General features: G+C 45.1%; 1 protein-coding gene across 13 annotated transcripts in view; it reads left to right on the forward strand.

Moving 5' to 3' along the window:
- The window catches only part of LOC109866688 (myelin transcription factor 1-like protein), a 135,865-nt gene that overhangs the window by 49,290 nt on the left and 64,029 nt on the right, over positions 1–22,546 (forward strand). For 8 of the 13 annotated variants that reach the window (XM_020455474.2, XM_031800847.1, XM_020455477.2 and 5 more), the window contains exons 6-11: positions 5,884–6,401; positions 7,386–8,555; positions 15,696–15,830; positions 16,708–16,798; positions 20,409–20,519; positions 20,825–21,057. In XM_020455474.2, coding sequence (XP_020311063.2) covers positions 5,884–6,401; positions 7,386–8,555; positions 15,696–15,830; positions 16,708–16,798; positions 20,409–20,519; positions 20,825–21,057 — 2,258 coding nt within the window. The remainder of the gene's footprint in view (positions 1–5,883; positions 6,402–7,385; positions 8,556–15,695; positions 15,831–16,707; positions 16,799–20,408; positions 20,520–20,824; positions 21,058–22,546) is intronic. The other 5 variants (XM_031800848.1, XM_031800855.1, XM_031800854.1 and 2 more) reach the window with 2 other exon arrangements.

Genomic DNA, 22,546 nt, shown 5'->3' on the forward strand with positions numbered 1-22,546 from the left:
TAGCAAGCGGCAACAGTGAGAGACTTGTTTCTGGAAAGGTGAATTTTTAGTAGTAGCAGCTAAATTTGTTTGGGTACAGACCTGGATAGTAAGTAAGACAGAACTCTGCAAGCTATCTTTGCAGTAGATTGCAACACCGCCCCCTTTGGCAGTTCTGTCTTGGCGGAAAATGTTATGGTTAGGGATGGAGATTTCCGGGTTTTTGGTGGACTTCCTAAGCCAGAATTCATACACGGCTAGGACATCCGGGTTGGCAGATTGTGCTAACGCAGTGAGTAAAACAAACTTGTGTTTGTTAACATGCATGAAACCCAGGCTTTTACGGTTACAGAAGTCAACAAATGAGAGCATCTGGAGATTGGGAGTGGAGCTAGGCACTGCAGGTCCTGGATTAATCTCTACATCAACAGAAACGCTCATCACCTGGCCAATACTATCCCTACGGTGAAGCACGGTGGTGGCAGCATCATGCTGTGGGGATGTTTTTCAGCAGCAGGGAGTGGAAGACTGGATCATCAGGATCGAGGGAAAGATGAACGGAGCAAAGTACAGAGAGATCCTTGATGAAAACCTGCTCCAGAGCACTCAGGAGCTCAGACTGGGGCGAAGGTTCACCTTCCAACAGGACAATGACCTTGAGCACACAGCCAAGACAATGCCAGAGTGGCTTCGGGACAAGTCTCTGAATGACGCAGCCAGAGCACAGACTTGAACCGGATCTCTCTGGAGAGACCTGAAAATAGATGTGCAGCAACACTCCCCATCCAACCTGACAGAGCTTGAGAGGATCTGCAGAGAAGAATGGGAGAAACTCCCCAAATACAGGTGTGCCAGGCTGGTAGCATCATACCCAAGAAGACTCAAGGCTGTAATCGCTGCCAAAGGTGCTTCAACAAACTACTGAGTAAAGGGTCTAGGTGTTCTTAATCTTTTGGTATACTCAGTGTATAGATTTTTGGATATGGTAATATAATGGTATAAGGGTTTGTTTTGTAGACTGTTTCTGTTGATGATTTTACCCATAACTGATTTCAACTGTAAATCTCATCCAGATGTATTTTTATAATTTATGGACTTCAGTGCTTTTTTTCTTTGAAGCACTAAACTGCCTTTTTAACCACCTGTGTTTGTGTCACACAACACTATGACTTGAGATGCTCTTCCCTCCACCTCCTCCGCTGCTAAAAATTCAAAGATGACATTTACACCTGTCGCGGGTATGTGTGTGTATTTTGGACTTTGTAGGTCAGAAGTGTGTGTGTGTGTGTGTGTGTGTGTGTGCTTGTGTGTGAGGGCTTTAGTCCATTAGATCTGTGATAGGTTTTGTGGGGTGGCTGATGATGAAGATTGCAGTACATTTGAGGAGGATTGATTCATCCTGACTCATGAATTTACTAGTACTTCCTTGAGCTTTGACTCTAAGCCTCACCATTGCAGCATGGGAAATGTAGTTGAAATATATTCCATGAATGGATCTGCTTCTTATCTGTCCATATATTCAACATAGTAAATACACAATACAAAACATATTATTAAAATCAAATACTTAGACCAATCAAGCATGCTTGTCAGATAATCTTATTGCTGAATTTCCATAATTGTAGTCTTCAGGAATTTTTGTCAATTTCGGTGATTAATATTCTATGACTGCAGCCTGTTGGTTGCGGTCTGTACATGTCAGATAAGCTCCATCATAGAATGTGGTCTTCTATAGACACTGATTGTGTGCTGCCTGTGCAGGAGAGAGGAACAGAGGGCGCCTGCGCTGCGGTGTGACAGACGGAGCCCTCCAGAATACAGAATACCAGCTCTGCTTTTGTTATGCTTTTGGGGAGGGAGAAAGGAAGGGTGGGAGGGAGAAGGGGAGAGAGGGGTTATGTCTGTCAGACAGAATTACTGCTCTCACTCTCTCTCTCTCCCTCTATCTCTTCTTCTCTTTCTCTCTCTCGCACTGTCTGTCTGCTTGGATGGCAAATCCAACTCCTGAGGGGGAGATCACCATAGCGACAGTGCTGTGCTATGCATGCCTGTGGATGCTGCTGCAGTATAGGCACAGAGAGCAGGGCGCTCCTATGGAAACTCATATACGGCAAGCCCGCTATCGCTGTCATGGCAATGAGCAGCTAGTGCACAGTGTTAATGATGGGATGGATACAGCCGGAAATTGTCTTTTGTAGCCCAACAAATTAAACGTTTTATGTCTTGCTTTGTCCCAATTCTCACAAGGGCAAAAATTCATAAATTGTTACACTAAGTGAGACCAACGATTTATAAGACATCAGTCCATTAGAATGTTTTTTATTGTTTGTTAGGCATTTGATTGTTTGTTTGTTACTTTAACTGAGATGGATTTGATATGCCTCAAAAGAGGCTACTTTGATGACAGTAGATCTAGAAAAGGTTGAGGTTCCAAATTGTTGTGTTCTAAAAAGGTTCTAGCCTCAACAGTTTTCTATAGGCATTGGCTAGAGGAGTTAACCAGAGGATATGTTCTAAAGGAGATTTCTCTGAGGGAAGTCATTATTATTTCCACAACTTAAACTTCTCTTATACCCACCCTCTCTTTCTCTCTTTCTCTCTTTCTCTCTCTCTCTCCCTCTCTCTCTCTCTCTCTCTCTCTCTCTCTCTCTCCCTCTCTCTCTCTCTCTCTCTCCCTCCCTCCCTCCCTCCCTCCCTCCCTCCCTCCCTCCCTCTCTCTCTCTCTCTCTCTCTCTCTCTCTCTCTCTCTCTCTCTCTCTCTCCATCTCTCTCTCTCTCTCCATCTCTCTCTCTCTCTCTCTCTCCCTCCATATAATTACAGCACAATTCTTCTCCAAATTGTCTGCAGTGTTCCCTTATTCATATGTGGCTTAATTACCTGTGGAATTTTAATTGGTGTGGCCTGCCTGTGGGAGACGTTGAGGTGTCCAAGGTCATACTGAGTGGAGCAGGCACACTTACACACACTGAGACAGTCAACAGTCCACAGTTTGCACCCGCAAGCTATCTGCCTGACAGCTGTAGGATAAAAGGAAGAGAAGACGACACCAGTGCAAAATAAAGAAATGTCAAATGTATGCAAAGGAAAATGGATTCTTCTCTGATCACAGCCTGTATTCTCCCTGAAAATGTATATTTTTGTTGTTATTCTCTAGTCTGTGCAGCAGAATTAAATAAAATACATTTTTGTTAGTCACATGTGCCGAATACAACATGTATATACAACATTTCAACTTACAGTGAAATGCTTACTTACGAGCCCCGAACCAACAGTGGTTTAAAAAAAATATGGATAAGAATAAGGGATAAAAGTAACAAGTAATTAAAGAGCAGCAGTAAAAATTAACAATATATACAGGGGAGTGCCGGTACAGAGTCAATGTGGAGGGGCACCTGTTAGTTGAGCTAGTATGTACATGTAGATAGAGTTAGGAAATTGATAAGGAAATTGATCTCCCAGTTGCGCTTGATGTGTTGTATGTGGAGAACTTGATAGGAAATTGATCTCCCAGTTGAGCTTGATGTGTTGTATGTGGAGCAGTTATCCGTGTGTGTGTACCTTAATCGTTAGTACTTATAATTCCAAATGGAGTGAAAATAGAGGCCCATTAGCTGGCAACGTGTCCTTGTTGTGCCGGTTGCCGGTGGTCCTTCAGTCTAACTGCGACTGTAGATTTGCACACATTAGGGCAGGCTAGGCCGGATCCATTGGCTGAGTGGGAGTGGGGATAAACCACAGTAAATAGAGTAGAAATGTGGGCCATTGTACAGCCCAATGACTCCTAACCAAGCATATGAGCAGTGGTGTAAAGTACTGAAGTAATTTTTTTAGGTATTTGTACTTTACTATGTTTTTGACAGGTTTTACTTTTATTTCCCTAGATTCCTAAAGGAAATGATGTACTTTTTACTCATTTCCCCACACATATTTCCCCTGACATATTTCCCCTGACATATTTCCCCTGACATATTTCCCCTGGCACATTTCCCCTGACACATTTTCCCTGACATATTTCCCCTGACACATTTCCCCTGACACATTTCCCATGACACATTTCCCCTGACACATTTTCCCTGACACATTTTCCCTGACACATTTCCCCTGACACATTCCCCTGACATATTTCCCCTGACACATTTCCCCTGACATATTTCCCCTGACACATTTCCCCTGACACATTTCCCCTGACACATTTCCCCTGACACATTTCCCCTGACACATTTCCCCTGACACCCAAAGGTACTCATTACATATCAAATTCTCAGGCAGGACAGCAATGTGGTCTAACTTACGCACCTATCAATATATATCAATCCCTACTGCCTCTGATATGGCGGACTCCCTAAATACATATACTGCATTTGTAAATGATGTCTGAGTGTTGGAGTGTGCCCCTGTGGACTCCACACTGAGTATCCCTCTGTTTCACTTTTGTTTCCCTTCAACAATGGTGAAACAGGCAGAACAATGTTGACTGTGGAATCCAGGATACTACTACTATTTCACATCCACTCAAAGAACTGTGGCATCTCATCACTGTCTAATCTAGTCTCATTGATAAAGAACAGCAATCTTCAACTTTTCCTTCCAAACTATAAATAAGCCCCTAGATATGGAAATAAAGTAATTGATTTCCTGACATCCACATTAACTTAGGGTTATGCGTTTCTCTAGCGGGACACCAGCCGACAACATCCGGTGAAATTGTAGGGCGCGCAATTCAAATATATAATTGTAATATTAAACATTCATGAACGTACAAGTATCTTATATCATTTAAAAGCTTACATTCTTATTAATCTAACTGCGTTGTCTGATTTACAATAGGCTTTACATACCATGTGATTGTCTAGGGCGGCACCCCACATCAAGGGTCCCAGCTACAACATGAATGGTCATTTTGTTAGATAAAATCTTTATTTTTATCCCAAAAAGTAATTTCAGTAATCCACTTGTTCAACATGCAGACATAGGAGTCCAAATAGCTACCTCTGAACTTCGTCCAAACAAGTCAAACGACATTTCTATTTAATGCTCAGGTACTCTAAAATGTAAATAAACTATACTATTTCATATGGAAAGTAGTATGTTCAACAGGAAAGCAAAATTAGTAAGAACGCGCCCTCTCCCTCGCACGCCCAAAGACTGATTGTTCCAGTGATCTCCTCACCAAAACTCCTCTGTTTTTCAAAAAAACTGAAATCTTGAATAAAGACTGTTGACATCTAGTGGAATCTTCGGATTTTCGCCTGCCATATCTATTCTCTTTTAGCCTCAGACATTATTTTAACAGTTTTAGAAACTTCAAAGTGTTTTCTATCCAATGCTACCAATTATGCATATCCTGGCTTCTGGGCCTGAGTAACAGGGCATGTCAGTCAGGCGGAAATTCAGGAAACTAGACCCTATCCCAGAGAGGTTTTAAAACCATGCATAATTTCACTCACTGTTTTTGAGCAATTAAATGGAAATCTCTCAACAGCTAATGATTATTATGGGAATGTAATTGAGGGCTGGTTGTGTAATTGAGGGTTGGTTGAATAAGCATTCGTTTTACATTTTGGAGTCTGAGTCTTCTAAACGATGTCTGCTGGGTTTTTGAAATGCAGTGGCGTTTGGGAATGTAATTGAAGTAGAGAATGCATGTTCCTGTATGTATGTACAATTGGTTAGAAAATATATATTTTGATTCTTGTTTAGTTGACATTATGCAATGATTGACGTCCTCTCTGAGCCTGTTGGACTGCATTATGAATCCTCCAGATTTGAACTGATATAGAAGTCATTAACATTGTGCCAGATTGGCTATATCTGGCTATAACACGGTATCTCTAGAGATACAGAACCCTTATCTCATTAAGGCCATTGAACAAATCTCTACTCCTCTCATGTCTTGTATTTAGTGTCTATGGTTGCCCCCTGGCCAAAAAGAGGAAGACCCAGGAGAAACAGCCTCTGGAGCCTGCCCCCAAGAGGAGGCCCTTCTTAACCCCTCCCGACCCAGAGGAGGACACTGTTGCCATCTTTCCCTGCTATGAACCTGAACCCATGGATGAGAGGGAGGAGAAGGAGCAGGGGGAGTTAGAGGGGGAGATCCAGGAGGAAGGGGAAGAGGATGAAGGTGAGGGAGAGGAAGAGGGAGAAGAGATGGAGGAGGAGGAAGGATTTTCGGAAGATAACGAGGAGCAAGGTGATGAGGAAGGGGACGAGGAGGAAGAGGAGGAACAGGTGGAGAGGGGGAGAGCGGTAGTAGGGCCAGTAGAGGTAGAACAGGTGGAGGATGGGATAGAGGAAGACGAGGAAGCAGAGGATGGGGATGATGAAGAGCAAGAAGAAGAGGAGGAGCAAGAGGAGGAGGAGGATGAGGGTGATGAAGATGAACATGAGGAAGAAGAGGAGGAAGAAGTGCACCATGAGCCAGGTGAGTGCATATTTCCAATGTTTCTGGGGACATAAGAGAGGGTGATAGAGTTGGGTGGAGCTGGGAGTTATTTGCTGGACTAATAAGCTGCCACTAGAAATGAGGTCCTTGAATCAAAGATATACTTCTAATCAAAGTGATGCACCTTTGATGTGGCCAGTGAGAGCCATACCCAATCATGGAGAGACGGAGGCATAATACCTCAGAGAGAATAGAATTGGTGAAAGGGGTCTGTCTGGGCAGTGGGAGAGAGGCATGATGGTCTCCGTGAGCATGTGGCCAGTAAGGTCCTCAGGAGGAGGGGGGTGTAATAAGTGGTTCTCTACCTTCGGTGCACCAGATGCGCCTGCTCTCCCTACATCGGCACTCCCTCTCTCTCTCTCTCTCTTGTCCTCAATCGCTTCTGACAGTGCCTTCAAGAGCTATCGAGAGAGGAGCTCGCCGGATTATTAACCCCCCCCCCCCCCCCCCATGGAAATGCCTTCTCCGAGGACATTTCGTGCTCCCGAACCGGAACACCTCATACGCCTCTTTCATTCCCTCCCACGGTCTCATATGCCGCTGTCCCTAAAATCAACACTGAAATGTATTATTACAACCACATTGACTCATGATTAGTTGAAAAGTAAACTAATTTGAATGGATTAATTAAAAGGCATTTGGTTTATTAGTCGTACTAGATACATTGGATTTGACTTTTACGTGTTTTATTTAAAGGATTTAATACTGGCAATGACTGGCCAAATATATGATGTACAACATCAAACTATTAATGCAAACATAATCCATTAAATGTGATGATTAATATCCAAACCATTGTACAGTAAGTAATACATTGAAGGGATTGATAGTAAAAATCACAGAACTGCAAGATCAAAGGCAGATCAAAACTAGATGGAATGTTTTTGAAAGATGTTGAATTTCATATTAATATCCCAAAGAATTAAACTATGATGGTCTTGTTCTTCATCTATCCAACTATAGTAAGGGCTGAAAGGTCTATCCTTCCTTTCATGACCACAGGGAACCGCTACAAAAATAGTGGACAATCAAGGCATCACTCGATGGGACAGAAGGACAACAACAACAACAACAGCGGCCCCGGTCCAAACATCGGCCCTAACGGGGAAGAGTATGAAAACTACGATGAGCTGGTGGCCAAGTCCCTTCTCAACCTGGGGAAGATAGCAGAGGACGCTGCCTACCAGGCCATGACCGAGTCGGAGATGAACAGCAACTCCTCCAACAGTGCCGGCGAGGACGATGATGATGATGAGGAAGAGAGTAGCGAGCGCGGTGGGAGCAGGAAGGGCGAGTTGAGCGTGGACCTGGACAGTGACGTGGTCAGGGAGACAGTGGATTCACTCAAGCTGTTGGCGCAGGGCCACGGTGCCATGCTGCCTGAAGACGGCTGCCTTGAAGGGGTGGATGACGGCGAGCATCCCAACGGGCGGTCCCACCATCATGGGGTCAGGGGTCAGGCTGAGGAGAGCGAAGAGGAGGTGTGTCTCAACAGCCTGGAGTGTCTGAGGAACCAGTGCTTTGACCTGGCCCGCAAGCTAAACGAGACGTCTCCATCTGACCGCCCTGGACACCCGGGCCTGCACCACTACCAGACACATCAGAACCACCACCCTCACCAGCCCCACCACCACCTACTGCACCAAACCGACCACCAGCACCATCAGGCTCAGCACCAGCCTCAGGACCACCACCACTTGCCCAGGTACGAGAGCTGCCAGCAGGGCCAGCAGCCAGACGAGCGTGGGTCCCTGGAGCGCAACTACTCAGACATGGTCAACCTGATGAAGCTGGAGGAGCAGCTGAGCCCGGCCTCAAGGACGGGCTACTCGGCCAGCTGCCACCAGGACGGGGATGAGGACACCACATCGGTGGCCTCGGATCGCTCGGAAGAGGCCTTCGACATGACAAAAGGCAACCTGTCACTGCTGGAGAAGGCCATTGCTATGGAGTCGGAGCGAGCCAAGGTCATGAGGGACCGCATGGCCTTGGAGGGACATCATGCGGTGGTCCGGAGGGACAATCATAATCACCACCATCGTGGCGAGCACAGCCCCCGACAGAGCAGCGGGGCTGAGGAGCGCAAGTCCAGAATGCACCACGACGGGTCAAAGAGAGCATACTACCCTAAAGGTAACCACTTCCTGAAACTCTCAACACTCTCCCCATTCACACAATAGCCCCTATGTCAGCTAGTATCTTCACCCTGATTTGTACAGTATTGATGTTGCACTCCGTGTCAACAGCATTTCGGTTAATTGTTTTAATTAGATTTTTATTTCACCTTTATTTAACCAGGTAGGCCAGTTGAGAACAAGTTCTCATTTAAAACTGTGACCTGGCCAAGATAAAGCAAAGCAATTCGACACATACAACAACACAGAGTTACACATGGAATAAACAAACATACAGTCAATAATACAGTAGAAGAAATCTAGATACAGTGAGTGCAAATGAGGTAGAATAAGGGAGTTAAGGCGATAAATAGGCCATGGTGGCGAAGTAATTATAATATATCAATTAAACACTGGAATGGGAGACGTGCAGAAGATGAATGTGCAAGTAGAGATACTGGTGTGCAAAGGAGCGAGATAAAAAAATACATACAGTATGGGGATGAGGTAGTTGGTTGGGCTATGTACAGGTGCAGTGATCTGTGAGCTGCTCTGACAGCTGGTGCTTAAAGCTAGTGAGGGAGATATGAGTATCCTGCTTCAGTGATTTTTGCAGTTCATTCCAGTCATTGGCAGCAGAGAACTGGAAGGAAAGGCAACCAAATGAGGAATTGGCTTTGGGGGTGACCAGTGAGATAAAACTGCTGGAGCGCGTGCAACGGGTGGGTGCTGCTATGGTGACCAGTGAGCTGAGATAAGGCGGGGCTTTACCTAGCAGAGACTTGTAGATGACCTGGAGCCAGTGGGTTTGGGGACGAGTATGAAGCAAAGGCCAGCCAACGAGAGCGTACAGGTCGCAGTGGTGGGTAGTATATTGGGCTTTGGTGACAAAATGGATGGCACTGTGGTAGACTGCATCCAATTTGTTGAGTAGAGTGTTGGAGGCTATTTTGTAAATTACATCGCCGAAGTCGAGGATCGGTAGGATGGTCAGGTTTACGAGGCTATGTTTGGCAGCAAGAGTGAAGAATGCTTTATTGTGAAATAGGAAGCCAATTCTAAATTTAATTTTGGATTGGAGATGTTTAATGTGAGTCTGGACGTAACGTTTACAGTCTAACCAGACACCTAAGTATTTGTAGCTGTCCACATATTCTAAGTCAGAACTGTCCAGAGTAGTGATGCTGGATGGGCGGGCAGGTGCAGGCAGCGATCGGTTGAAGAGCATGCATTTAGTTTTACTTGCATTTAACAGTAGTTGGAGGCCACAGAAGGAGAGTTGTATGGCATTGAAGCTCGTCTGGAGGTTAGTTAACACAGTGTCCAAAGAAGGGCCAGACGTATACAGAATGGTGTCGTCTGCGTAGAGGTGGATCAGAGAATCACCAGCAGCAAGAGCAACATCATTGATATATACAAAGAAGAAAGTCGGCCCGAGAATTTAACCCTGTGGCCCTCCCATAGAGACTGCCAGAGGTCCGGACAACAGGCCCTCCAATTTGACACACTGAACTCTATCCGAGATGTAGTTGGTGAACCAGGCGAGGCAATCATTTGAGAAACCAAGGCTGTTAAGTCTGCCGATAAGAATGTGGTGATTGACAGAGTCAAAAGCCTTGGCCAGGTCGATGAATACAGCTAGACAGTAATGTCTCTTATCGATGGCGTTCATGATATCGTTTAGTACCTTGAGGCTGAGGTGCACCCATGACCAGCTTGGAAACCAGATTGCATAGCGGAGAAGGTACGGTGGGATTCGAAATGGTTGGTAATCTGTTTGTTCACTTGGCTTTCGAAATAGACCTTATTAAGACAGGGTATGATAGATATAGGTCTGTAGCAAGTTTGGGTCTAGAGTGTCCCTTTGAAGAGAGGTTGAACAGGCTAGTAATAGGGTTGCAACAATTTCGGCAGATGATTTAAAAAATAGAGGGTCAAGATTGTCTAGCCCGGCTGATTTGTAGGGCTCCAGATTTTGCAGCTCTTTCAGAACATCAGCTATCTGGATTTGGGTGAAGGGGGAATGGGGAGGCTTGGGCGAGTTGCTGTGGGGGGGTGGAGGGCTGTTGTTCGGGGTAGGGGTAGCCAGGTGGAAAGCATGGCCAGTCATAGAAAAATGCTTATTGAAATTCACAATTATAGTGGATTTATCGGTGGTGACAGTGTTTCCTAGCCTCAGAACAGTGGGCAGCTGGGAGGAGGTGCTCATATTCTCCATGGACTTTACAGTGTCCCAGAACATTTTTGAGTTTGTGCTATATAATGCAAATTTCTGCTAATGCAGAACGCCACAGGATGTTTTGTGCTGGTCAAGGGCAGTCAGGTCTGGAGAGAACCAAGGGCTATATCTGTTCCTGGTTCAAAATGTTTTGAATGGGGCATGCTTATTTAAGATGGTGAGGAAGGCACTTTTAAAGAATAACCAGGCATCCTCTACTGACGGGATGAGGTCAATATCCTTCCAGGATACCCGGGCCAGGTCGATTAGAAAGGCCTGCTCGCAGAAGTGGTTTAGTGAGCGTTTGATAGTGATGAGGGGTGGTCATTTGACCACAGACCCATTACGGATGCAGGCAATGAGGCAGTGATCGCTGAGATCTTGATTGAAAACAGCTGAGGTGTATTTGGAGGGCAATTTGGTTAGGATGATATCTATGAGGGTGCCCGTGTTAATGGATTTGGAGTTGTACCTGGTGGGTTCATTGATCATTTGTGTGAATTTGAGGGCATCAAACTAGGATTGTAGAAGGGCCGGGGTGTTTAGCATGTCCCAGTTTAGGTCACCTAGCAGCACGAGCTCTGAAGATAGATTGGGGGCAATCAATTCACATATGATGTCCAGGGTGCAGCTGGGGGCAGAGCGTGGTCTATAGCAAGTGGCAACGGTGAGGGACTTGTTTCTGGAAAGGTGGATTTTAAAAAATTGAAGCTCGAATTGTTTGGGTATAGACCTGGATAGTAAGACAGAACTCTGCAGGCTATCTTTGCAGTAGATTGCAACACCGCCCCCTTTGGCAGTTCTATCTTGTCGAAAAATGTTTTGGTTACGGATAGAAATTTCAGGGTTTTTGGTGGACTTCCTAAGCCAGGATTCAGACACGGCTAGGACATCCGGGTTTGCGGAGTGTGCTAAAGCAGTGAATAAAACAAACTTAGGGAGGAGGCTAACATGTTAACATGCATGAAACCAAGGCTTTGACGGGTACAGAAGTCAACAAATGAGAGCACCTGGGGAGTAGGAGTGGAGCTAGGCACTGCAGGGCTTGGATTAACCTCTAAATCACCAGAGGAACAGAGGAGGAGTAGGTTAAGGGTATGGCTAAAGGCTATCAGAACTGGTCGTCTAGTACGTTCGGAACAGAGAGTGAAAGGAGCAGGTTTCTGGGCGCGATAGAATAGATTCAAGGCATAATGTATAGACAAAGGTTTGGAATGTATGTAGACGTGATATTAAATGAACTCTTAAAGACGTAGGCTATCAGCCCCTGCTGAAAATATGTTTCAACAGATGCCAATAGGGCCCACAGAAACAGAATTACGTAACATCAAGCTGAATAACTCGGATATCTTTTTTAGCCCATGGATCTAGTAATATTGGACGTTTACTTGTCCCCTTGCCCAGTAGTTCAGCTACTCCCTGGGAGAGGACAGAAACATTTCCCCCAGTTGGTCTCCATGCTGTATATTGCAGTGGCAGCGTCGACTTCAAACTTATGTTGTTAAAATAGTCTGGCATGCTAACATCAGACGCTTGGCTTGTCAGGCATGGGAGTGAGCCATCCCATCTCTGTGTATGCAGTTATTAATCCATAAGATAGCTTCAGAGCAGATGAATGAGCAAAATTTCAGACCGGGTCATTATGGTAGTATCAGAGGGGTGGTGGTGGCACGTGGCGTTCATGGTCGTTGGACAGAGATGCTGTGTTTTGAGTAACATTCCAAAGGACACAAAAGACAATCATCTGAAAGTTTAATACTGTAGCTACTCGTCTGCCCTGGTCACACTAGTCACTTTAATAATGTTTACGTACTGTTTTACTCATTTCATATGTACAGTTGAAGTCGGAAGTTTACATAGACTCAGGTTGGAGTCACTAAAACTAGTTTTTCAACCACTCCACAAATGTCTTGTTAACAAACTATAGTTTTGGCAAGTCGGTTAGGACATCTACTTTGTGCATGAAACAAGTAATTTTTCCAACAATTGTTCACTGACAGATTATTTCACTTATAATTCACTATATCACAATTCCACTGGGTCAGAAGTTTAAACACAATAAGTTGACTGTGCCTTTAAACAGCTTGGAAAATTCCAGAAAATGATGTCATGGCTTTAGAAGCTTCTGATAGGCTAATTGACATCATTTGAGTCAATTCGAGGTGTACCTGTGGATGTATTTCAAGGTCTACCTTCAAACTCAGCGCCTCTTTGCTTGATATCATGGGAAAATCTAAAGAAATCAGCCAAGACCTCAGAAAAAAAGTTGTAGGCCTCTACAAGTCTGGTTCATCCTTGGGACCAATTTCCAAATTACCAGAAGGTACCACGTTCATCTGTACAAACAATAGTACGCAAGTATAAACACCATGGGACCATGCATCATACCGCTCAGGGAGAAGACGTGTTCTGTCTCCTAGAGATGAACGTACTTTGGTGCGAAAAGTGCAAATCAATCCCAGAACAACAGCAAATGACCTTGTGAAGATGCCGGAGGAAACAGGTACAAAAGTATCTATATCCACAGTAAAACGAGTCCTATATCGACATAACCTGAAAGGCCACTCAGCAAGGAAGAAGCCCCTGCTCAAAAACCGCCATAAAAAGACAGACTACGGTTTGCAACTGCACATGGGTACAAAGATCATACTTTTTGGAGAAATGTCCTCTGGTCTGATGAAACAAAAATAGAACTGTTTGGCCATAATGACCATCATTATGTTTGGAGGAAAAAGGGGGAGGCTTGCAAGCTGAAGAACACCAACCCAACCGGGAACCACGGGGATGGCAGCATCATGGTGTGGTGGTGCTTTGCTGCAGGATGGACTGGTGCACTTCACAAAATAGATGGCATCATGAGGGGGGAAAATTGTGTGGATATATTGAAGCAACATCTCAAGACATCCGTCAGGAAGTTAAAGCTTGGTTGTAAATGGGTCTTCCATATGGACAATGACCCCAATCATAATTTAAAAGTTGGCAAAATGGCTTAAGGTCAACAAAGTCAAGGTATTGGATTAATTGTCAGGAATTGTGAAAAACTGAGTTTAAATGGATTTGGTTAAGGTGTATGTAAACTTCCGACTTCAACTGTATATTCTGTATTCTACAGTAGTGTAGTCAATGCCACTCGGACATTGCTTGTTCTATTATTTCTTAATTCAAATGTTTTACTTTTAGATGTATTTGTATAATTTGATATTACTGCACTGTTGGAGCTAGGAACACAAGCATTTCGCTACACCCGCAATAATATCTGCTAAATACTCTATGTGAATGTGACCAATAACATTTTATTTGATTTGGTTGAACTGAAGATCAAATTATTCTTCTATAAACTTTAAAGATCCATACAGTATCAGGACAGGGTAAGACCCAGATGCAGACCGTGTCGAAGTAACAATGTTTATTTCCGCAACAGGGCAAATGTACAGGAAGGCAGGCAGGCTTAGGGTCAGGACAGGCAAGGGCCAAAACCAGTTGGACAAGAAAAGAGAGACTGAGAGCAAGAGCTGATACAAAAAAGGCTGGTTGACTTGACAAATAAGACGAACTGGCAACAAACGAACTGGCAACAGACAAACAGACAAACCGGTATAAATACACAGGGGATAATGGGGAAGGTGGGCGACACCTGGAGGGGGGTGGAGACAATCACAAAGACAAGTGAAACAGATCAGGGTGTGACATAGAGGCGTCAGATCAATATATGCAGTAGCCAATGTTGGGTGTTATCACTGTTCATCTGAAGGGAAGAGGACAGCTATATTCAGAAACCACACTGAATTGGATGTTCAGGCATTATTTAACCTTATAATATGTGACATTTAAGTTCCTATTATACTGAAGTAGTAGAAATCCAAAGTCACTTGAAGTCATTTCTCCAGGTAATTCTGCCCATTGCTCGTCGTCTTCTACAACACGTCTTGCCAACAGTAGCCACAGGATGTTGAATGGCAGGCCTCAAATCATGCAAAAATCGCATAACAAAATGACTATTATTAAGGACCACCCATTGGTGGTCATCACAGATATGTACTGTAATGGTATGTTATTAACTTCCATTAGCACATGAAGCTAGTGGGGAGGTCTCAAGGAATATTAAGTATAATTGTAGTCTGAAGACCATATAGGTGACGGTACTAGTAAGACCCAGGGCTATATAAGGCTTTGGTAAGACCAGATCTGGCAACATGCTAGTTCTTTTTTTCAAATGGTCATAATCGCATTAGATAATCTATCATCAAGTTATTCAAAGTCTTCATCATCAAAGGCAGGGACTATGGCCTTGTGTGGGGGGGTAGTCATTTTTCTAATGTTGCCATGGGGTCAGGAATATTGATAGCTCTGATCCATTACTAGTTCTAAATAAAAACAATCTAGCTGTGACGCACAGAGACAATGTTCATACACACGGCCTCTGCTCAACATAGTTGGGATTGTTCCTTGTCCTTGGGGGACCATTGAGGATTGGTGGAGATGATAGCGAGGCCCCAGATAGACATATGGGAGAACTGCTGATAAGCCAGTTTCACACAGGCTTAGTCATTCTGTGTTATCTCTACAGCAAGTGTACATTTTTTATGAAATATAAAATTGCATTTCTGGGATGTTGGGATTGAACAATTGCACAGATTTTCTGCATCGAGCGTGGGGGGAATGTGGGGGGAACATGTATTGCCATGATAAACTGATAAATCAGGTGTGACTATAGTCTGTGTTTCGTCCTACCCCCTCTAAATTTGGGGGGATAATACGGTTCAAATACAATATGAATATATGATACTCTAAATGAAGTTCGGTAAACAACAGTGGATGGGACATTCCATTCATTTCGGTTTGTAGGGGTGACATGCTGTAGTAACCAGTCGAACACTCACCTAGATAGATGACTTTTGAACACCCCCCCCCCCCCCCACCCCTTCTTTTTCTCCTTGGTAGATTCCTCAAGGGGGGACAAGAAGGAGAGTAAGTGTCCAACCCCGGGCTGTGATGGGACAGGCCACGTCACAGGTCTCTACCCCCACCACAGGAGCCTGTCAGGCTGCCCCCACAAGGACAGGGTGCCACCAGAAAGTAAGTGCTGCACACTGCATTCCGTACTGACTGTGCTTGGGGGCATTTAGACTGTTTGTTGCCCTCTCGTAGTGCAATGTAGAACAACCTCTTTCTCATTTTCTTTTGAGTTTCTGGGTATCTCTTTTCCACTAAATGCCCTGCCATGGTTCTTGTGTTGGGTTGACACGTGAGGTCGTCCTCCGATCAGCATGGGGATGCTCTCTCTTTCTTTGCGTTCACCCGGCTTGATGCCTGCATGCAAAGTGATGTCTCCTCTATAGATTTTAGACATAAAAGCATCTCTTTGTGAGACTACTTATTTTTTACCAGACTTACCTCTATTCCTGCTTCTGTAAAGGAAATATATACTTAAGCAATAAGGCATGAGGAGGTGTGGTATATGGCCAATACACCACGGCTAAGGACTGTTCTTATGCACAACACTACGCGTACCACAAACCCCCGAGGTGCCTTATTGCTATGATAAACTGGTTACCAATGTAATTACAGCAGTAAACAGAAATGTTTTTTCATACCTTTGATATACGGTCTGATAGCCAATCAGCATTCAGGGCTTGAACCACCCAGTTTATAATATGTCATATGTAACATTAAATATCACAGCAAATGTCTGCCTACATACCATTTTCAATTCTTATGGATTAGTCCATCAAGATGCTTCAGAATGACTAACAACACGCCGACTACCTTTGAATGCTGCTTGATTCAATCCATTATTTTTCTGCTGCTTGCATGAGCATCAACAGGACAGTTGACCGTAACAGTGCATGACACTTTTTCTGCTCACTAACAAACTATAATTGGACAATAACCACTGACTCTGGGTGCTCCTAACCCCTCGCTGTCTCTCTCACCTCTCCCTGTCTGTCCTAAGTTCTTGCAATGTATGAAAATGTTCTAAAGTGCCCTACTCCTGGCTGCTCGGGGCGTGGCCATGTCAATAGCAACAGGAACTCCCACCGCAGGTGAGTGGCTGGCAACCAGGCAGGGCATGCACTGGGAGAGAAAATAATAAATAATGGAATAGCTACATTTATAGTCTGATCTCTTTGTTCAGGATGTAAGAGAGAGAAAAAAAGTAAAAAAGAGGAATATGTGGGGTTGTCATAGTCACTGGCTACCAGTGTATCTCAGGGTCAGGAATCTATTGTTTGTAGCTAGGTGGGTTTAGAGGCTGAGCCACGGTCTCCCAGTAGAGCAGCACAAAGCCTGGAGGATGCTAAGATGAGTACATTCTGCATACTGCGTCACACAAACACACACCTATACATAATGTATATACTGTACACCACGGACACCCCTTCAAATACAAAAGTATGTGGACACCCCTTCAAATTAGTGGATTCGGCTATTTCAGCCACACCCATTGCTGACAGGTGTATAAAATTGAGCACACAATCTCCATAGACAAACATTGGCAGTAGAGAGGCCTTAATGAAGAGCTCAGTGAGTTTCAACGTGGCACCGTCATAGGATGCCACCTTTCCAACAAGTTAGTTAGTCAATGTTCTGTACATATTGTATATAGGTACCTAGACAATAACACACACACACACACACACACACACACACACACACACACACACACACACACACACACACACACACACACACACACACACACACACACACACACACACACACACACACACACACACCTCCCTTACCATCCCCAGTTGCTGGAGGCTATGTTATATAGAACACGTCCTTTGGGACTGGCACGCACACGTGTAGTCATTAGTAGTGTTGGGGAGCAGTGCATAGCAAGACGTATGAAAAAAAGAGAGAATTCTGTACATGTGTCTCTCATTTCTCTCCTCCTCGCTGTTGTCATGGAAACTCGATGATACTGACAGCAGTCCTGTCAGTTTGTCACACGGTCCTCACCACTTTGAAATCTGCGTGTGTCTGTCTGTGACTGTGTGTGTGTTCCGGCTGTATCAATGTTTTATTTATGGCACGGATATGAAACTATTAGGAGAGGCCCAGAGACCACATTCATCTCTCACACAAAAGCAGTGCCGGTTTGTATGTGAGAGGGACTGGTTTGTATGTGAGAGTGACTGGTTTGTATGTGAGAGTGACTGGTGTGTATGTGAGAGTGACTGGTTTGTATGTGAGAGTGACTGGTTTGTATGTGAGAGTGACTGGTTTGTATGTGAGAGTGACTGGTTTGTATGTGAGAGTGACTGGTTTGTATGTGAGAGTGACTGGTTTGTATGTGAGAGTAACTGGTTTGTATGTGAGAGTGACTGGTTTGTATGTGAGAGTGACTGGTTTGTATGTGAGAGTGACTGGTTTGTATGTGAGAGTGACTGGTTTGTATGTGAGAGTGACTGGTTTGTATGTGAGAGTGACTGGTTTGTATGTGAGAGTGACTGGTTTGTATGTGAGAGTGACTGGTTTGTATGTGAGAGTGACTGGTTTGTATGTGAGAGTGACTGGTTTGTATGTGAGAGTGACTGGTTTGTATGTGAGAGTGACTGGTTTGTATGTGAGAGTGACTGGTTTGTATGTGAGAGTGACTGGTTTGTATGTGAGAGTGACTGGTTTGTATGTGAGAGTGACTGGTTTGTATGTGAGAGTAACTGGTTTGTATGTGAGAGTGACTGGTTTGTATGTGAGAGTGACTGGTTTATATGTGAGAGTGACTGGTTTGTATGTGAGAGTGACTGGTTTGTATGTGAGAGTGACTGGTTTGTATGTGAGAGTGACTGGTTTGTATGTGAGAGTGACTGGTTTGTATGTGAGAGTGACTGGTTTGTATGTGAGAGTGACTGGTTTGTATGTGAGAGTGACTGGTTTGTATGTGAGAGTGACTGGTTTGTATGTGAGAGTAACTGGTTTGTATGTGAGAGTAACTGGTTTGTATGTGAGAGTGACTGGTTTGTATGTGAGAGTGACTGGTTTATATGTGAGAGTGACTGGTTTGTATGTGAGAGTGACTGGTTTGTATGTGAGAGTGACTGGTTTGTATGTGAGAGGGACTGGTTTGTATGTGAGAGTGACTGGTTTGTATGTGAGAGTGACTGGTTTGTATGTGAGAGTGACTGGTTTGTATGTGAGAGGGACTGGTTTGTATGTGAGAGTGACTGGTTTGTATGTGAGAGGGACTGGTTTGTATGTGAGAGTGACTGGTTTGTATGTAAGAGTGACTGATTTGTATGTGAGAGTGACTGGTTTGTATGTGAGAGTGACTGGTTTGCATGTGAGAGTGACTGGTTTGTATGCGAGAGTAACTGGTTTGTATGTGAGAGTGACTGGTTTGTATGTGTATAAAGAGGCATCTTATAAGGTGAACATTTGAGGGAGAAAGGAGAAGAAGAGGAGGAGAAAGCGAGAGGTGGAGAGAGGGTAGAGGAGGAGAGGAGGTAAGGGGGAGAGGATGAGAGATGGAGAGGGGTAGAAGTGGAGGAGGAGAGGGCAGAGGGGGGTAGGAGGAGAGGATGACTGGGGAAGGCGGAGAGGACGAGAGGCGAGAGGGGGAGAGGAGGAGAGGACGACAGGGGAAGGCATGTAGAGGAGGTGAGGACGAGAGGCGAGAGGGGGAGAGGAGGAGAGGACGACAGGGCGAGAGGGGGAGAGGACGACAGGGGAAGGCGTGTAGAAGAGGAGAGGACGAGAGGAGAGAGGGGGAGAGGACGAGAGGACGAGAGGAGAGAGGGGGAGAGGAGGAGAGGACCACAGGGGAAGGCATATAGAGGAGGAGAGGATGACAGGGCGAGAGGGGGAGAGGATGACAGGGGAAGGCGTGTAGAGGAGGAGAGGACGAGAGTAGAGAGGAGGAGAGGACGACAGGGGAAGGCAGAGAGGACGAGAGGCGAGAGGGGGAGAGGAGGAGAGGACGACAGGGGAAGGCATGTTGAGGAGAGGGGGAGAGGGAGAGGACGACAGGGGAAGGCATGTAGAGGAGGAGAGGATGAGAGGCGAGAGGAGGAGAGGACGACAGGGGAATGCATGTAGAGGAGGTGAGTGTGAGAGGCAAGAGGGGGAGAGGGGGAGAGGAGGAGAGGACAACAGGGGAAGGCATGTAGAGGAGGTGAGGAGGAGAGAAGGGAGTACAGTAGCTGGCATGGGGGTTAATCAGTTCTCCCCACTGAGCCTACCCAGAATGCCTCTGAAAGGACTGCAGTATCTAGCTGAGGGGATCTCTCTGAAGCTCAGCAGCCCCTCATGCCCAGGCAGCCAATAATATGTATCTGCAAAGCTCCGGCTTTGCAATAAAAAACTAGGCCATAGGAAATACATAATTCATACGTGGGGCTCCATTTTATAGCTTAAAATGTGCAATTCTGTTTAAATCAAAGCCAAATTTAGTTGATTGATAGGATGTGTCTGTTATCGGAGAGGCAGAGTGTAGGCACGTGTGTGTGGGGGGGTTTATGTGTCTGTGCAAGTGGGTTGTGTGTGTGTGTGTGTGTGTGTGTGTGTGTGTGTGTGTGTGTGTGTGTGTGTGTGTGTGTGTGTGTGTGTGTGTGTGTGTGTGTGCGTGCGAGCATACAGTACATGTGTTTGTGTGTGTGCATGTGCATCTGGCTAATTAGGCCTCACTCCATTGTGTGAATGCTGTTGCAGTCTCTCGGGGTGCCCCATCGCCGCTGCAGAGAAGATGGTTAAAGTCCAGGAGAAGCACATCCCATGTGACGGGGGCCCCAAGTCCAGCCAGGCTTCAGATCGTGTGCTGAGGTACTCACTCACACCCTCATCACATGACCACCACTCCCCCAGCCTCCCCGCTCATCCCAGTGCATTCCCTGTAGCCGTGAATGTAAACACTGGCCTCCATCACTCTCTCTGCTTTCAAATCCTACTTCATGTAGATGTAGAAAGAACAATAGAATGCCTACCGTAGCAGCGCTTATGATTCATGCTCTTACAAATGAAGTCCCCCTAGTGGTTCAGTGAGGACGTACACCATGCAGTCAGACAGTCAGACCGCTCTCACCGCGTGTACACAAACACGCCCCCCCCTGTCCATGGTTATCTTCCAGGCCAATGTGCTTTGTGAAACAGCTGGAGATCCCACAGTACGGTTACAAAAATAACGTGTCCACCAGCACGCCGCGCTCCAACCTGGCCAAGGAGCTGGAGAAGTACTCCAAGACCAGCTTCGACTACGGCCAAGGCTACGACAGCCAGCACCACGTCTACAGCAGGGGGAAGACAGGCCTGGCCCCCAAGGCCCACGGACGGGACACGGACACCTCACCCAAGGGATATGATGGTAGGGAACGACTGCTTGTGCGCTCTGATGCATGCACGCACGCATGTTGGCACACACACACACACACAAACACACACACACAAATGCACACACACATTATTCCCAGATTCTAGATCTGTGCTTTGACAATGTTGTAAATATGTTGAACAAGCGATAGACTCAACACTTATACAACGCAGATGAACTATTGAAATACAGTACATGTGCATGCCTAAAACCAATGTTTTTATTTCCATCAATTTGATTTTGCATACTTCACAATTAGAGAGAACAACCCCAATCTGGATTGGAGATGAACATAGAATACAACCCATTTGTTTGATTCATTTTGGAGCTGCTGGTTGGAAGGTTTTTGTCTCAGCTCCCTGTAATGTGGATGCGTTCAGGGCTTCTGCATTCCCCGCTCGCTCACACACTCTGCTGCCTGCAAACCCTTACTGCCAAGACCATATTCACACCACTCCCATCCCTCTTGCTTGCGCGCTCTCTCTCTCCCTAGCTCTCTCCTCGTGCTCTCCATCTCTGTCGCCCTCTCCTCTTTCTCCAACCAAGAGCACAATCATTTGCTCTCACACAGCATTCACCATGGAGCAAACCTTCCATTGAAAGACTTCCCTGTAGGTGTTAGTAATTATCTATCTATCTATCTATCTATCTATCTATCTATCTATCTATCTATCTATCTATCTATCTATCTATCTATCTATCTATCTATCTATCTATCTATCTATCTATCTATCTATCTCACTCTGTCTGTCTGTCTGTCTGTCTGTCTGTCTGTCTGTCTGTCTGTCTGTCTGTCTGTCTGTCTGTCTGTCTGTCTGTCTGTCTGTCTGTCTGTCTGTCTGTCTGTCTGTCTGTCTGTCTGTCTGTCTGTCTGTCTGTCTGTCTGTCTGTCTGTCTGTCTGTCTGTCTGTCTGTCTGTCTGTCTGTCTGTCTGTCTGTCTGTCTGTCTGTCTATCTATCTATCTATCTATCTATCTATCTATCTATCTATCTATCTATCTATCTATCTATCTATCTATCTATCTATCTATCTATCTATCTATCTATCTATCTATCTATCTATCTATCTATCTATCTATCTATCTATCTATCTATCTATCTATCTATCTATCTATCTATCTATCTATCTATCTATCTATCTATCTATCTATCTATCTATCTATCTATCTATCTATCTATCTATCTATCTGTCTGTCTGTCTGTCTGTCTGTCTGTCTGTCTGTCTGTCTGTCTGTCTGTCTGTCTGTCTGTCTGTCTGTCTGTCTGTCTGTCTGTCTGTCTGTCTGTCTGTCTGTCTGTCTGTCTGTCTGTCTGTCTGTCTGTCTGTCTGTCTGTCTGTCTGTCTGTCTGTCTGTCTGTCTGTCTGTCTGTCTGTCTGTCTGTCTGTCTGTCTGTCTGTCTGTCTGTCTGTCTGTCTGTCTGTCTGTCTGTCTGTCTCCTCTAAATGTATATGTCATGTCTTTCTATACATCTCCATTTCATA

This window comes from Oncorhynchus kisutch, linkage group LG21 (assembly GCF_002021735.2).
Source record: "Oncorhynchus kisutch isolate 150728-3 linkage group LG21, Okis_V2, whole genome shotgun sequence".
NCBI classification, from domain to species: Eukaryota; Metazoa; Chordata; class Actinopteri; order Salmoniformes; family Salmonidae; genus Oncorhynchus; species Oncorhynchus kisutch.